General features: G+C 44.9%; 1 protein-coding gene across 1 annotated transcript in view; it reads left to right on the top strand.

Moving 5' to 3' along the window:
* The first annotated feature begins 1,157 nt into the window (after nt 1–1,157).
* Nucleotides 1,158–17,924, top strand: part of GOT1L1 (glutamic-oxaloacetic transaminase 1 like 1) — a 368,573-nt gene continuing 351,806 nt past the window's right edge. The window contains exon 1 of the mRNA XM_069213449.1: nt 1,158–1,351. Within this exon, the coding sequence (XP_069069550.1) occupies nt 1,177–1,351 (175 nt within the window). The 5' untranslated portion in view covers nt 1,158–1,176. The remainder of the gene's footprint in view (nt 1,352–17,924) is intronic.

Consider the following 17,924-nt stretch of genomic DNA (forward strand, 5'->3'; position numbering starts at 1 on the left):
GAAAACTGCGAGCCTCGCATGTTTTCAGTACTTGGTCGCTGCGCTCGAGAAGGGCTAACCACCAGAAAAGGCATGACGTATGCATGTCTTCCACTAATAAAAGCAAGCCAATTTTAACAGGCAAGCCCACGAACCAATAAAATACACTAACATGACATGGACGGGGCTCCGAGCCCTCTTTTAACTCCTAAAGCGTCTCGAAAGCGATACGCATGCGCAAGTGTATGTGACGTAGGCTCGACCCTAAAAAGCCATCACAGACATGGTGGTCTGATGACACCACAAGGCCACCATCCCTGTTATTTTTGCAGTTCCCATTGGGTTGCAAATTGCATCCTACCTCATTAGTATTAATAAGGTAGGTCTATTTGCGGCCCACTGGGGATTGCAAAAGAAACTCAATAGAGTTTCTTACATTTGGAATTGTGATTTCCTATTTGTGATTCCCAGGGAATCGCAATTAGGAAATCACAATTCCAAATGTTCATACATGAGGCCCAAAATTCCATTCCACACCACATAATTCCCCACCACACCACATAATTCCACTCCATGACACACAATACCACTACAAATGATTACACTCATGTGACACAATCTTATTCCACATAATTACAATACACTTGATACCACGTAATTGTTATCCGCATAATACTGCACACCATGCCTCATAATTTCACTACACAACTCTCAACACTACACAATTCCAAGCCACACAATTCGAATCCAATCCATATAATAATTCCAGAGTAGCATGCTACTCACCGAAAAGCGCTTCGACGCCTCGTCAGGGGTAGTAAGCGCTATATAAATACTATTACAATACAATACAATAATTCCACTGGACACCACATACATACATAGCTATAACACATGGCTAAAAGACATTGAAATTGGCAATGCCAATAGCTCTCATATTGCCGCATAGGCGAGACCTAGTGGCATTGCCAATGCTTGTTAAAATATAGTTACTCCTAAGGGTGTCTCCTTACGTTGCATCAACAAAAAGCCTCAGGTGGCAGGATCAGGTCTTCCTGTGCGCTCTGAACGAGGCACGGAATCAAACGTATTTTTTTCCTTTCCTCTGTGTGTGTACAGTAGTCAAGGTGACAGTAGTGGAAAGGGAGGAAGGACTTTCTGACGGTTCCTAGGCCGCTTACCGGCGTTTATTTTGCCATGTCCGTAGTGGGACACAAGGCCACATGCTGCCCGTCATTCCCCGGTTCTAAGTTACCAGGCCCGCTCTCTCTATTCACCGATGTTCCGGAGGCAGTGGGCACAGCGCTCGAGCGGTTGCCAATTGAAAGCCGATCAGCAGTGCCGTTGCAAGGGACGTACATTATGGGGAGAGGTACGGATTTCTAGGTAGTGAAGTGTGGGAGAAGGTGACACTGTCTTAAATAAATGGAAACTATTAAACCACTGAACTGAGATTTATTGAAAGGTTACATTTTTAAACATGATTTTTTCAGGAATATCCCATGCGATAGCGACGTTTGCAATATACAAAATGTGTCAGCTTGTCATGTTATTTATTTTATGTTATTATTAAGTGCACAGCTACATTTTGTGGAACGCAGATTGTGTACTGAATTACTTCAGTGCGTTCTCATACTGGATGGTTAAGGAAAATGATTCACAGTGGGAAAAAGCCATGAGCCATGGATCAAACAATGTGGTCAAGTGTGGGAACCGTTTCAAAATGGGAGGGTTGTGTTGTCCTCTGCATTCCCTCCATTCAAAGTCTGGGGGTGGTAGGGGTCGGCCCCAAAGGTTGCCGTTCTTATGCGGGAAGGGGGTGGAAAAGAGCCACCACATGCGTCTAGTTCTAAATTAGAAGGCACAGAGGGGCATATTTATACTCTGTTTGTACCGAATTAGTGTCATTTTTTTTTACTCTAATTCGGTGCAAAACTAACTCCATATTTATACTTTGGTGCTAGACCCTTCTAGCACCAAATTTATTGAGTTAAAGTCATTTTTTGAAAGTGGAGACCTACTTTGCCTTAATGAGATGCAAGGTAGGCGTTCCCGTGCAAAAAATGACTCGATGGCCTTAACGCCATATTTAGGGGCATATTTATACTCTGCGGCATATTTATACTCTGTTTGCACCGAATTAGTGTCATTTTTTTTTACTCTAATTCGGTGCAAAACTAACTCCATATTTATACTTTGGTGCTAGACCCATCTAGCACCAAGGCCCTGATTTAAACTTTTTTTGCACCGCATTAACGTCATTTTATGACACAAAAGTGGCACAAACTTACAAAATATTGGCCCTTATTTATACTTTTTGCTGCAAAACTGCACTAACTAAGTTTTGCACCAAAAAATTTAGCACCGGCTTGCACCATTTCTGTGCACCAGCCGAGCACCATATTTATGGAATGGTGCAAGCCGGTGCAAAGGGTAGGCTAGAGTTTTAAAAAATGACTTTAGTCGGGTGGGGCTGGCAGTATGGAAGAAGAGGGTTTAGCACCAAAAAACGGCTTTAGGCAGGTTAGAGTAAAAAAAAATGACTCTAACCAGATTAGTGTCATTTTATGATGCTAAACCTACCATGCCACATGACTCCTGCCTTAGAAAAGGCAGGAGTCATGCCCACGACCCCAGTGGCCAGCACAGAGGACAGGGTTCCCCTGGGCATGGCCATTGCACCCGGTGCCATGTATGGGGGCCCATTTCAGGGTCCCCTATGGCACTTTTAAAAATAAAATGCACTTACCTGTACTTACCTGGGATGGGGTCCCTCATCCTCGCAGTCCCTCTAGTGTGGGTGGGGGTGCCCCTAGGGCCTAGGGAGGGCACCTCTGGGCTTATTCCATGGTGTTCCACCATGGAAATAGGGCCACAGGTCCCCTAACATCTGCCCTGACCCAGGTCTTAAAAAATGGGGCAAAGCAAGTTTTGCCCCATTTTTTGACCCCTCCTCCCTCCCTTGCACAATTTTTACATGGGAGTATAAATATGGTGTTAAGGCCATAGAGTAATTTTTTTGCACGGGAACGCCTAGGTTGCATCTCATTAAGGCAAGGTAGGTTTCCACTTCCAAAAAATGACTTTAACTCCATAAATTTGGTGCTAGACGGGTCTAGCACCAAAGTATAAATATGGAGTTAGTTTTGCACTGAATTAGTTTAAAAAATGACGCTAATTCAGTGCAAACAGATTATAAATATGCCCCTTAGCGTCAAAAAATGATGTTAATCTGCTCAGAATCATTTATTTTGACTCAAAACTGCCTAACGTCATTTTTTTTAAGCTAGCCTACCCTTTGCACCGGCTTGCACCATTCCATAAATATGGTGCCCAGCTGGTGCTAAAAAATGGTGCAAGCCGGTGCAAACCCTTTTGGGGCAAAACTGCCTTAGTGCAGTTTTGCACCAAAAAGTATAAATAAGGCCCAGAGAGTGTTGTCCGAGCTGGAAATCCAGATACTCGCCAGATTAGGATTTAGATGTAAATCAGAGTATTTACCAGTGGCTGAGATTAATTTACGCATTCCACTCATCGCTTTTTTGTTTGCTACCTTACGTCAAAAGGCTTTTTTTTAATTTTTCAGCTGGTTGTGACACAATGTCCACTTGAAAGGGAAGTTTTCAATTTTGTCTGCCCATTAGTTCGTAAACTAAAGACATAACCTGACATACTCCTCCTTTAAATATGGACTCCTCTTTGGCGTTCCCCTCCTTTTTCGGTTTTGCTGCTCAAGTGGAGTCATACTTCATTATTCATTCACATTGTAGTTCTCCTATCACTATAAGTATCTTGATATTTTCATGTTGTAATTAAGCACCATAATTTTCATTGTTATTAGCGAAATATGTTCTGTGGAAACTGCAAGTCCCCCTGAATTCTCAGACCCGTAACAAGAGATTCTGTAACACTACAGCCATGTTACTTTTGACTACATCTCCACAACTTCAAACTTCTAATTACACTCTTTTATTGGTAATGAGCTCTTATCTTTTAGCTAATTTTTGTTTCTATTTAGATGAAAGCATATTTTGTGTATATGTAGTTCTAGACATCCAGATGCGGATGACATCTGCAAATTGTGAGTGAGTTGACGGGTCTCTAAGAGGTTTCCCACCTTCCCTTACAGCAAAATTCAAAGTTGAAGCCACGTGAAAGTTGATCCCCCTTTTCAGTTTTTCTTTTGACATACAAACGTGCATTGATACTAACACACACTCCTCTGTGTTTCTATTCCAGATACCACTTCTTACCATAATTTGCAGATTGGTCGGACTTGTAATATGTTATTCTATTTTTATATAGTGCATCTCTTTTGATTTTTCTTGGTGTACTGAGCCGGACGGTGTCCTCCTCTCCTCCTATTTGGACATAAAACCCATGCATCAATTAAAAAATCAATGTCCAAGCACCAATACAAATTTCTCTTTTAATACAAATATATTGTTGAATATCGCCAAATAAGTCCAGCTAGACATTTGTGATATTCTTTCTCCAGGTAACACCACATGAATGAAGTCCATTTTCATCCAGATAAAGTGAAAAACTCCTTAACGGTTTTCTTTGTTATAAAGCTTTATTTTGTATTCGCACTCTTTGCGTTTTGGCACGTTCAGGGCTATAAAACATAATTTATATGGTATCACATTTACAAACCCCATAAAGCCAAACATATACAAATTTAAAACACAATTACTTTGCTCTAAAATGGACAATGCAACAAAAAGAGGGACAATAACATATATTAAAAATGTGCTATCATCATATTTCGAAGACTTAAAACATGCATTCAAATCACTTAGTGGTACTATTCAAATGTCCCATAACAAAAAGTGACAATCCTCGTAATCTGTAATGTTACTCAATGTGACACCTTCATCACACATGATTTTGGTATTCATTAAGTCTCATAACAATCATAGCATATTGTAATCCTGCTCAGCATGAAATCCTCATCAGGCATATATGTAGATTATAAATCCCCTATAATTGTCAATTGCTGAAAGAATTAGTGACCATAAGTTTTAGTTGTTCTATCTCAACTCATTAGGGCCACTAACTTAACAGGAGGAGACCGGCAGTGGAAAGGAGACGCAGCAGTGAGCTTGCCGGTGTGCAGGACGGTCTGGGCCTCGGCCGGGGGTGATCCCGCGGCATAGGTGAGATGCCTGATGTGGGGGGTAAGGGGTCAGGTCCCATCCCCCTCCGAGCAAGAACTGTGACTCCGGTGCAGCTGGTGCACAACAAACTGAATCGCACATGCCCCGGCGCCGCAAGAAGAGGAGACGCTTGAAGGATCGACTGCACCCACCTGGGATGATGAAGCCTACACAACAGCCGTCCTGACAGGGGAAGCGGGTGGCTCTCCAGGAGACGTGTGTCTGGCTGGGCTGTCCCGACAAAGGACTTGAAATCGAGCCGGACCCCTTGGATGAGAGAGACTCTACTGACTCAGACTTGGTTATCGGCGCACAGGAGGGGCTACCCAGGTGACACCCTAAACATCAGGAGATATTGTGTAACATGCCTGGCCTGTCTTTCTACTTGAAGATGTCCATGCAAACGATGACGCAGGGCGGTCCCCCTTTGGACAGTATTCATAGAGCCGCATCGACCACCCCTTAATCACCCACCGGGACTTCCAGATAGATGGTAACTATATTCACTTGACTGTTGGTTTGCCTGGTTTTGGCGGCCAGCCGTTGCTACGCTGCTCTTTGGAAGGGAAGTTGGGTTTAGTTGGTTTGGATTATTTTTGCCCAGCACTTCCTCAGGGACTGAACTCTATTGCTGGGGCGCTGTGTGGGGTGGATGGGGGTGTAGCGGGTCGAACTGTGGGAACTAGTCACCGGCAATGTTCCCTCTTATTATTCTTCCTGATGTGCGGCAATAGAATGTTTGTGTGCACTCTTTTCTTGCTTGTGTTCTGTAGGAGGCTGGTCTGGCTTATAGTGAGTACCTGATGGTACTTACACCTTGTGCCAGGTCCAGTTATCCCTTATCAGTAGATTAGTAGTGTTCTAGAAGCTTAGGCTGATAGAGGTAGCTATAGCAGAGCAGCTTAGGCTGAACTAGGAGACATGCAAAGCTCCTACCATACCACTTATATCATATACCACTATATCATAAGAATCACAATACTCAGAGTTACTAAAAATAAAGGCACTTTATTTTAGTGACAATGTGTCAGAAATATCTCAGAGGATATACTCCCTCAGGAAGTAAGTAAAATACACAAAATATACACACAAACCAAAATCAGGTAAGTAAACAGTTAGAAAAGTAGTGCTAGAGTGGCTAGGGAGTTTTCTGCAGAACATATTAACCAAATGTTCCCAATGCAAAGATGGTGTCAAATAATTACTAATGGGGTGACATTTCTAGATAATTTTTTGTTATTCTTCTTTGAAGAAAATGCTTAGTCTTATTTCTGGTTGAGATAGAGGCATGTGGATAAGCAATTCACTTTGTTACACTGCTTTCATTCTTTTTTGTGGAATGCGTTAATGTAATCCACTGATTTTATGAATCACTCAAACACTTCTGCACTAACGCACGAACCTTTTCATACTCTCATTTGCTCACCTACCAGTTTATTTTCTCAGTCACCGCTTTCAGATACCTAGTCCATGGGCATGTATTTTCAGTCCCCAGATAAAGTGCACTCTGTTACTATCATTTGAAGCACCTGCTGTGGGAGAGGCTAATCATCAACCTTAAACTAACGATGCACAAGCATCACACACCCACACACACACAATGGCCCTCATTACAACCTTGGCAGGTGACAACCGCCACCTATTATGAGATCCCCACTGGGCCGGCAGGCGGAAACCTGGTTTCCGCCCGACGGCCCAGCTGGGATCTCGGCCGCAACACGGGAGCCTGCTCCAAATGGAGCCGGCGGTGTTGCGGCTGTGCGACGGGTGCAGGTGCACCCGTAGCGCTTTTCAATGTCTGCATAGCAGACAGTGAAAAGCTCCATGTGGCCGTGGCAGGGGGCCCCTGCACTGCCCATGCCGGTGGCATGGGCAGTGCAGGGGCCCCCAGGGGCTCCACGACTCCCCTTTCCGCCAGCCTTTTCATGGCGGTTCTTACCGCCATGAAAAGGCTGGTGGGAGGGGGACTCGTAATCCCCTGGGCAGTGCTGCAAGCAGTGCTGCCCTGGGGGATTTAAACCGCCGGGACCAATGTGACGGGAAACCGCCGGTCCCGGTGGTGCGACCGCAGCACTTCCGCCACGATCGTAATGACCCTGGAAGCACCGCCAGCCTGTTGGCGGTGCTTCCTCCAAAATAGCCCTGGCGTCCTCGACCGCCAGGGTTGTAATGACCCCCAACGACTTCTCTGCCTCCTCAAATTAAGAAACTCTGAAAACTCATGTGTCTGAGTTTATTGTGGCACAAGGGATAATGTGGAAACTCACATACAGGTAGCCTGTAATGCTAGTCTGTGTCCTCCAAAAACTGATGCACAATGAACACACACCTTGCACATCCTCCAGTGCAAAAAGAAGACAAACTCGAGGCCCAGGCAGACACTACAAAACAAAAAAAAAACTGGGTGGGTGATGAAATCGCTACATTGCGTCTTGTTGTTCTCCGGGGGTGAGCAGAGGGACATGGAAGACTGGCCTGAGGCTGCAGAGAAAGCTTTGGTAATTCTTTCCTGCTCCGTCAGGACTAGCCTCTGTTAGCATTTGAAAAGACAAAAACACTGTCTTTAAAAATGCATTTAGTAGTGCAGCTTCCACATCAGCAGCACTTCAAAGGATCAAATGAAATATTGAATCCTTTGTTATGCACCCTGATCGTAGGCATATGTGCGCAAGGAAACCTATGTGTGTGCGCGCCCGCTCAGGCGCACAGTTTAGAGGGAACTATAGTCACCGGACACTATGATAAACCTACATCATGCACTTAAAATACTGACCTGGGACATCCGAGGTATGGGTTCTGTGTCCAAACATTATAAGATCATGTCCTACTTAAAGTGCAGGGGGATACATATCCCATTATTACAGGAATCACATCTCACCTCAGTCGAGACTGAACACCTTCGTAGGCTATTGCGAGGACAGTTGTATGCAACCACCTACTCCTCTTTTGCCAGGGGAGTGGTAATCTGGGTGCAGACTGGGGTGCCCTATGAGGCTTCCTCTGTGGAAGTGGACAGGGAGGACCACTTTGTGATGGTGGAAGGACGACTCAGTGGGAAACCAATAGTGCTTGGAAGTATATATGCCCACAACCACAACGAGGCCCTCTTTTTCCATTTGCTGTCTGCCTGCCTGACCAGATTTACAGGTGTCCTGCTGCTATTGGGGGGTGGCTTAACAGTATTTTAGACCCGGATCTTGACCGCTGGAAACCGGCGCTGCTGGGAACCGTGACTACTAGGCTAGCAACTATCCTTACTAATTGGATATCTCACTGGGGCATGCATGGTAGACATATGGCGTCTTTGGAACCCCCTAGACAGAGTTTATTCATATTACTCTCATGTATGTCACATTCACACTAGAATCAACCGCATCATATGCTCGGCGTCTCTAAGTATCGCAGTTACACACTCTGAATACCTTTGTTAGACTCTGTTGGTCCACAGCCCACTGCTGCTATCCCTACAAACAATAGAAGCTCGACTTCCAATCCCAACCTGACGCCTTCATTGCAGTTCTCTGGAAGATGAAGTCTTTCGGAACACTCTGGGCCCTAGACTGTCTGAGTATCTTGCACTGAACCCAGGTACTGCCCCCCAACTCAGGGACTGAGTGGGAAACCTTGAAGTTGGTGCTACGGGGGCATTGCTTGGGACCGACGGGTATTAGGAGGGACTTGGGACGAGATATAACACAATTGGCGGCGGATCTCCACCAGTGTGATAAAATAACTAGATGTACGCCGTTTGCACAAACAAGATTATTGGAGATCCAAGAACTTTACATTGTGGCAATGGAGCGACTCTGCTGTCATGACAAACAAAACATGAGGAGGAGGGGAGATTGCTTGCCTGGTTGATCCGTCCTGGTTTGTGAAGGACCCCCATTACTCAGTTGCTAACTGCAGAGGGCCTAGCACTTCACTCACCTACCCATATTAATGAAGAATTAAAGCGCTACTATATGTCCGTATATGGACCACCCCAAGTGGAGATCCAGGGGACCATGGCAGTATTCATAGCTCCTTTTCCTCAGATTACTAGCTCTGAGGTTGATAAGGAGGCATTGGAAGCCCAGCTGCGTTGGAGGAGGTTAAGGCCACCATAAAAGCCACAGCATGTGGCAAAACCCCGGGTACCGATGGAGTACTCCCAGAATTTTACAGTCTTCCTGGTACCTTGGCACAGAAGCTGACAGAACTGTACTCTGAGGCCTGTGGGGGAAGACACTGTTGGGCTCAACCCGAGAAGCTCTAGTAATTCCACTGCCTAAGACTCCACAGGCCGACGTAAAAATCACTGATTTCCAGCCGCTATCCATGTTAAACACAGACTTCAAGATACTCGGTAAGGCCCTGGCCACTGGACTCCTACCACATGTGTACCTTGATACATACATATCAGAATGGGTTTATTCCCTCCTATAGCACCTCTCAGAATCTCCCTAGACTCTACTCCCCGCTCTTTGACAGTTCCCAACCCCTACATCCAGGGGCAATGATAGTATTGGAGGACCTTGAAAAGGCCTTTGACACCGTGCTCTGGAACATCCTTGAGAAGGTCATGTTACGGATGGAGCTAGGGAAGGCTTGGGTGGACTGCATCAAGCTCTTGTACAAAAGCCCCACAGCAAGGGTTAGGACTGGCAGAACGATATCTGATAATTAACCAATTATAAAGGGACCCGTCCAGCCTGTCTGCTATCACTGTTACTATTTGCAATAGCTATTGAATGCCTAGCGGAACGGCCTAGGGGGGAGGGCAGAGCCTGGGGTGTATGTCGGGAGGGGGAGGCCTTATAGTCTTGCTATATGCGGATGATATCCTCATTTACCTTAGGGATGGGGCGACAATCTTCCCAAAATTATTTGACATATTGGCTGACTTCGGGGACTGTTCCGGACTCTGCTCAAATCGTAGGAAGATATGTGTTAGCAATGGTTGACTGGGCCCCCGTCTGGCTTTGTGTCCTACTGACGTTACTTGGGCACCACACTCATTCCGCTATCAAGGCATTCGCGAGCTCTCCGCCTGGCCATTATAGTACATATTTTTTTCACTAGGATGGTGATGCTCTCTAGACTCCTTTAATTCTTTGTTAACCTACCCATATCTCTGCTGGCCTCTTGGTTTCGGGTGTTAGATGCTCTCCTTTGAGAGCGTGTGGCCCTATCCATCCTTTGCCTTCCCTTGGAGGTGGGAGGACTCAGGGTACCTGACTATGAACTTTATTTTCTTGCGGCCCACCTCCAATGGCATACACATTGGCTCGGTGGGTTTGACCTTGGGGAGGTCATCTCTGACAACAGTACCTTAAGCAGGCGCAGTCTTTTACCCAAGATGCTGAAGCCCGACATTAGGGCCCCAGACTGGGTATTTTATTATCAGTGGCTCTTACCAATTGGAGCAGGACTCTTAGAAAAACAAAAACTAAGGTACCATATGTGTCAGCGATCCTCCTGGTGGGCCTACCATGCCCCTGCTTTACAGCAGGCCAACTTACAAACTGGACGAAGGCAGGTATACAAACACTACGTGACTGTTATTGTCAGGGGGCTCCTGAAACCACTCGCTGATGTGATGGACCAGACTGGCTTACTCTGGGAACAATTTCTTGCATATGAAGTGATGGTGAGAGCCATAAGAGATTTTAGGGCGACACAAACAGAGAACCTGCAACACACACAACCTTTCAGCCCATGTTACCCATGGGAGGGGGCTCTGACCTTATCTCTTGGCTCTACAGAGCGCTGAATGGGATGATGGATGCACTGCTGGGTACTCTGCAAGCCTAATGTGAGACTGACCTACATAGAACCTTTACAGATGCTGAATTGAGCAGGATCCTAGGGTATGCATATAGAGTATCCCTGAATACATGACTCAAGTATGTACAATATAACTCCATCCACAAGACATATCTCACAGGACGCAGAATCCAACTTAATATGGGTGAGGGGGGTGGGGGGGAATCTGGTGTGCTGCTCCTCCTGCCTTCTTCCCAGCACAGACTTCAGGAATATAACCTAGGACTGCCCTGGGCTCTGAAAATTCTGGGACGGGTCATTTTGAGGCTCAACCGTACATTGCATGCTAGGATGGTGGCATGCTTACAGGGCTGTTTAGCAGGGACCAATCTTGATTACATGGGTGTCAGATGTGACGCGCTGGGCTAGGGCAGAAGAGAGAGTCTTGCAGAGAGAAGAAGCCCGAGGGGTCCAGCGCAGACCCTTAGCACGATTGTGGACAGAAGTGATAGATTACTGGGAGAAAATGGATCTACCTGGGGGGACCTGACTTTGCGGGTGGACCAGAGGGGAGGCAACAACAGCCAGTGCCCGGGAGGGCATAATACCCCTAGTGTTTGATGTGGGGCTTATGATGGGATGAACGGATGGAGGAATCTCTCTGATTGATTTGATTGACCCCTTTGCGATACACCTCCCCCCCCCCCTAGTCCAGCACACGAAAGGCGCATGGGGCTCAATACCTATATCCGAATACGTTCATGACAACCTAGGAGTGCACAGGTTAAGGGCAAGTTTCCAGCTGATTTTGTTTTGTATGAATTACATAAGTTAGGTGGCCCAACCGTCATATTTTTCCTGCTTACTCACCAACACCCCGTCCCGGCGTTCCACACTAACCTCCTGACTTAAACATCTGTTTGGAAATCGGGTCATCTAAGATGTATATGAAGCTCTTGGGAGTACACAATACAGAATATGTATATAAAATGGTGGGTGAGTATGTAAGCCCCCAAAATATCACAGTATCACAAGATGTAATTCCAACAATGAAGGCTATGGGCATAACTCAGTGTGCTACAGTCTACTGTTTACTTTGCATGAAAAATACCAATAAAATAAAGTTGTCATAAAATAAAATTATTTTGGAAACCATCCTCCACCGGGTTCTTTCCAAGGCGAGTCCTTTGACAGCAATGATTTCCTCCCCATTTAAGGCAGCTTCCAAAATGACAGTGCTTCTTCGAGAGTTTCAGTGCAAATGAAACGTATGTGAATATCTTAAGGCATCTGAATTTGTTCTTATAGTAATTTTTCGTTATTCATTAATCTACTTTTTGCTGCCTGGTCGGGGAACATCATGACCCCTTTTTGAACTCTAAAGGATGATGCAGCTGACGAGGAAGTTTCCCTCTTCAGATGACAGTCCAAAAGTCTGCTCCATTCGTTGCTCTCTTATGGCAGATTTGCTAATAAGACCTGCTCTGCAGCATGACCAGGGTGTCCACCAGTGTCTTTAACGTCTTTCACATTTGCCAGTTGTTCATGCACCCCATATGAGCTGAGTCGACCTGAAATCCTGTCCTCATTGTCAATAGTTTCTCTTTCTAGAACCTTTACGTCCTGTGACCCTACCAGTGGCATACTCTCTCCATACCAAATTCATCACCTCTTTCTTCACTTGTCTAATGGAGCTAGTTCCACCATTTTCCATGAAATAATGGACACCTACCCCAGTTGTTTGGTGAAAGTAGGGTCTTATACGGAATCCTGGGTGTGCCTCCTATTTGGGACTCAGGATCTCACCTTCCCGCAGTTGTATATTATCATTATCATCAGTGGATAGTGAGTAGATGGTAACACTTGTCCATAGTAATGCAGAAAGCTGCCTCCTGCCTAGGGTGCAAGAGGGGACTGGACTAATAAAACATGCAGGTTGTGGCTTTTCAGAACCAAATTCATACTTGTGAATTACAAAGATTCAGAAATGCCATGTGAGAATGAGATAATTCTGCAGCCTCGGTCTCCCTTTTTAGGGTCGAGCCTGCGTTGCATGCGCTCGCGCATGCGTATCGCAGCGAGACTCTTTTGTATTTAGAAAAGGGCTCGGAGCCCTGTCAACTTCACGTCAGTGTTTTTTATTGGTTCGTGGGCTTCCCTAATAAAATCGGCTTGCTTTCATTAGTCGAAGGCACGCATACGTCATGCCTTTTCCGGTGGCTAGCCCTCCTGGAGCCAGCGACCAAGTACAGAAAACATGCAAGGCTCGCTGTTTTCCATCGGGCTCGTGGACTTCTTTTTCTCTAATTTACGAGCGCGATCTCGCTTGGCAGAAGTCCAGCGCTTTACATAGTTGATTTCACTTTTTCGGGTTATAAATGCACTTTTGCCGGATAGGTGAATTGAGCCAAGGAAGACGAGCTTGCAGCGCGCCCTTCTAATCATCTTTAAATCGCAAGACATGGAATTTACAGAGCTATTCTTTGAAAGAAACGCAAATTTATGTTCTAAATCTGTCAATCGGATAACACTTTCCCTATGGTTGGGTCAGGTACCCCAGTTCGTGTTTTTGTAAAAGCTCAATTAGTGGTCCTGCCAAGATCACATACATGAAAGAGTTATCTACTCTCTGCCTTTTCTCGACAGCTCCCTGCTTTGTTCTGCGGAGATGAAGACATTGAGGCCGCTTGCCTTGCACGGGAACAGATGATTTGGTAATCGCTATGCTGCTGGGCACCGGATTATTTTTACAACTCTGGCTCATGTCCAAAATGTATTCCGATTTATTTTCGTGCAGATTCAGTCCACATGTCCATCACTAGCTCGAATCCTGGCTCAGTCTGCGCAGTCAAAATGAGTGCAATTTGGTAAAAAAATACATTATAACACAGAGATTGTGCTACATCAATTGAGGGTTAAATATTATGTTTTCACCACGTTATAGTCAAAATGACTGTTTCATATTCAATTATTTTACGTTAAAATGACATAAAGTTTACAAACGCAAAAAAGAACATTTGATGCACAAATCCTGGCTCATGTGCACCAGAAAAAACGCAGGTTGCTCATGGTTAGTAAACTGTTGAGCTTGCCTCGTTTGCAGAATTATATTTGTATATACCGCAAGCAGTGTTTATTTAATTTGTGCTTGTTCTTTCCGGTCCTGAGCACCGGCACTTTTTTTTGCGGGCCGGCGCTTATTCTTCGGCCTCAAGCATTTCCTGCGAGCAAAAGACACAAATGGGACAGACGGAGGAAGGTAAAAACGAAAAGGCGTCACAAAGGGAGAAAGTAGAAAGCGGCAAGAGTGAGGAGAAGGGGCAGGGAGTGGCTTTAGATGGATTACACTGCCGCAGTTCTCCGTGTTCGCACATTTAATTGCAGCAGCCGGCACCTTTTTATTTACAAATTAAGCACTGACCGCGAGGCTCCAAGAAAATAAACGGAGGGCAGGGTTTTGTGGGTATTAATAATGCATTTTCCAAACCAGTTAACCAAATTCACCCCCCCCCCCCATTGTTTTAGGGCATCCGACCATCCTGGTCATTTCTTCTTCCCACTCCTCCAAGTGAGGTTGATTTGGCATTGTGAATTATGGATCAGGTGCCACCGTGCTATACACATTTGTCAGGACAACTTAATGTAAACAGTTAACAACAAGGGCCTGTGTCTTTGCTTGACATTCCGGCTCTTCTGCACCCATCTGCTGTTGCTGTTTCGGAAGGGGTGATTGTTTTTTTTTTTTTTTTGTTAGAGTGAGATTTGTTGGGATTCGGACCCGGGTCCTAGATCCCTTAAATGCATGGGTGGCAGGGGTGGCCAAAAGACTCCCCAGTTACAGCTACTGACACGAGACGATCCCCCTAAAACCACCTGGTGAACGGATACCTTCTGCACCTAGAGTCATTTGCATTACTTCGTTTACGAGCAGATCATGCCACTTTCATCTTTATAGCTAAGGGTCACCCATGAGCCTCCCCAGCCTCCCATGTCATTGGGCCACCCATGGTCTCAGACACAAGGCCTGACGAGATGGCAGAACCGACTCCAGGGCCACTGGAAAGATAACAGTGAAAGGCTGACGTGCCCTGCGATGAGGTGGAGTGGGCAAGGTTGAGGGTAAATAAAACAACGCCCGATTGTTTTTCCAATCCAGGTTTTTCCTTTTACAGATCATTGTTTCTGGGAGTGTAATTCCAACTAGTTTCCGTAAAATTAAAGTGACATGGAGTTATCTGGTGAGGTTGGCATAACTACAAGTTCGTCCCAGGTCCTAACTCACACGTTTAGCCAGTTAGGCTTTTTAGGTAACAAGTTGCATTCTGGGATTTATAGTTACTTCCAGGTCATAACTCACTGGTTTAGATAGTTCTGCTTTTCAGGTAACAAGTTGCATTCTGGAACTTGTAGTTTAACTTAACACCATAAACCCTTGGTCAGACATAGCACGTAGCAATCTGGTATTTCGTCTAGCGTGGTTAAAGACTTTTAACGTGATATGGGTGTGCACGCCTCTAGTCTACATTATATCCATCTGTTGCAGTCCAGCGTTTCTCCTGATCATGGTACCTGTTTTGTACCTGTCGTTGCCTACAACTCCCAGGGATTACATATAGGCACTCAGCTCTGAGTGCGGAGGTGATTTCAGGGAAGATGTGGAGGGGGGGGGGGAGATGTGGGAGGAAGGCTGTGACTGTGAGGGAAAGGCATGCACAGTATACTGTGACAAAGACAGACAGCTGACTCCGGTGTCCCGTGTGTGTCACAGCAGCAGCCGGGCTGGAGTGAGGGCAACCGAGGACTACACACCAGGTAAACAGGAGTCAACACAACTTATCGATCACCTGGCGCTATGACTGTATTGATTGGTGTGTGTTCTGAGCACGAGGTGTTTTATGTATAGTTTGCATCCAGGGCGTAGGTTCATTAGGGGCATGTGGGGGTCTTACACCCCTAATAAGTGTTTTTTATGATCAGTAATTGGGGGCAGCTGCTTTCAGTGGGGTATGGTAAGGTGTCTGTCAGAGTTCACCATGACTGTTTACACGCACAGACTAAAATGCACACACTTTCGCCCTCTCTATGTTTGGAAAGCCTTAAAAAATGTTGGTCATTTCACAAAATAATGTACTTTCTCTCACTTAGTACTCCTACCAATCCACATTCCTCTCTGTTTCCACTGCCCCTTTAGACCTCTCATGCCCCCTGTTTGTCCTATAATGAATTTTTACATTTTATGCCAGCATGAATGTTTGTGAAATTTAAAGCTTACCCCCTAGATTTAGGGAGCGAGCAATGCCCCTGTTTGCGCCGGGTCATGTGTGGGAAGAGGGGCAGCGCACTTTTTTCAGCTGTGTGCCTGTGCGTTATCCTGTCCTTATAGTATGCTGCAGAGAAAGGATCTTAAGTATGTGCTCTGGCTTGTTTTAGAGCCCTTCTGAAATTCAAGGACTTTAACTAGTCCAGACCAGGTGCGTTATACAGACAATTCCAATCGGGGTGAGGTTAGTCTTTCAGATAATCTAAAAACAGCAAAAACAGTTGTAGTTGTGACTAAGGTTATCAGATGCTGGGCATTGAAAAGGACACATCCTCTACTCCTGGGTGTTTAACAACAAGGTATTTTAAGACCTGTAGTTCCGGTTTACTTCATTCACTCACTGGACCAAAAACACCAGAAAATCGATGATTTGTGCAAGAGAAGCTCACAACTTGAGCATTGCGTCCTTGGTAACTTGGACTCACCAGAAAAAAAATAATTTTGATAACTTATGTCTAGAAATCCCAAAACTAACCATTGCCATATGAACTGTTTTCAGCATCCAGCGAAACACTGCCCTCTGCCACTTGCCAGCTAGTCATAGCTAGCGTCACTGGAATTATGCGGCAGTGGAGGGCCACATTATGCATCAAGAAAAGGCAAATTACTCAGCATAATGCAGCACATGTTGTAATATTGTTCCTTCATCATTTTCGGCATTTTTAAACTTGGTAACACAGTCTGGGTGTGGGTTGCACCTCATTGATACCACTTTAACGCCGAAATAAGCCACAGAAAGATGACAAGTTAACCTTTGCAAAGGGCTCTTCACTGCCCGGCAACGCGTGTTGCTGCGTTTTTAGTAACTTTTGAACAATTTGAGCTAGAAATATTTTTTGTGTAAATCTGCAGATTATACAGCAGATAATGGGCTATGTGGCACATGCTGTAAATTCATAATTGTGCAAAAGCCCAGCCGCGATCCTTTCTAGACATTCACGCAGGGAGCCAATAACTCTCGTGCTCACGCTAATGCGCAGTAACACTTTGAATTGACTTGCTTCTGTTAACTATTTTACTTTTCATTTTCAGTTTATGTGACAGGATAAGTCCAGTTAGGAATTTACAACGCTAATAGCTCTAACTCGAGCAAATGCGAGACCCATTGCATTGCAAATGCTTGTTCCTACTATAACAGCAGTGTTCTGCCAGCCTTAAATGTCTACAGCCAAAAGCTACTCGGTGTCTGTTTATATTTTCTGCCATAATAGAAGCATGAGTTGGCTGTACGATTTTGTTTTGTAACCAAGAGTATCTTGTGTGTGCCGGTTATCTGTGGCTAATTTCTTTTCTCCCTTTCTAGGTATTTCTATAATCATTTTATTGTCTTCTATTCCCTTTGCCTGTAGATTTTAATAGGGTGATTATATTGGTACCTAACAAACTTTTATTTGTTTTAACAGAGTCTCTATTGTGCTGTTTCCCTTAGAATTCATAACAAAATGTCTTCATGCTTTAATTATGATTAATAGTTTTGTCGGTATATAAATTGATACAACTAGTTTTGTTGATATATAAAGTGATACAACCTTTAATATGGTTTCTAAAACAATTGTAGAACTCCGATATACCAAACATGCCTACAGTGAAGGCTTATGCCTTGGTTATAATAGTTAGCTTTTAGAACATGCAAAAAGTGTAGCCTGAGGGTTTTGGAAAAAAAAGATTAACACCACTGATAATAATTACAGTTGTGATTTTATTTCTTTCGTTGTCTG

Source organism: Pleurodeles waltl, chromosome 11, assembly GCF_031143425.1.
Source record: "Pleurodeles waltl isolate 20211129_DDA chromosome 11, aPleWal1.hap1.20221129, whole genome shotgun sequence".
In the NCBI taxonomy this organism is placed as follows: domain Eukaryota; kingdom Metazoa; phylum Chordata; class Amphibia; order Caudata; family Salamandridae; genus Pleurodeles; species Pleurodeles waltl.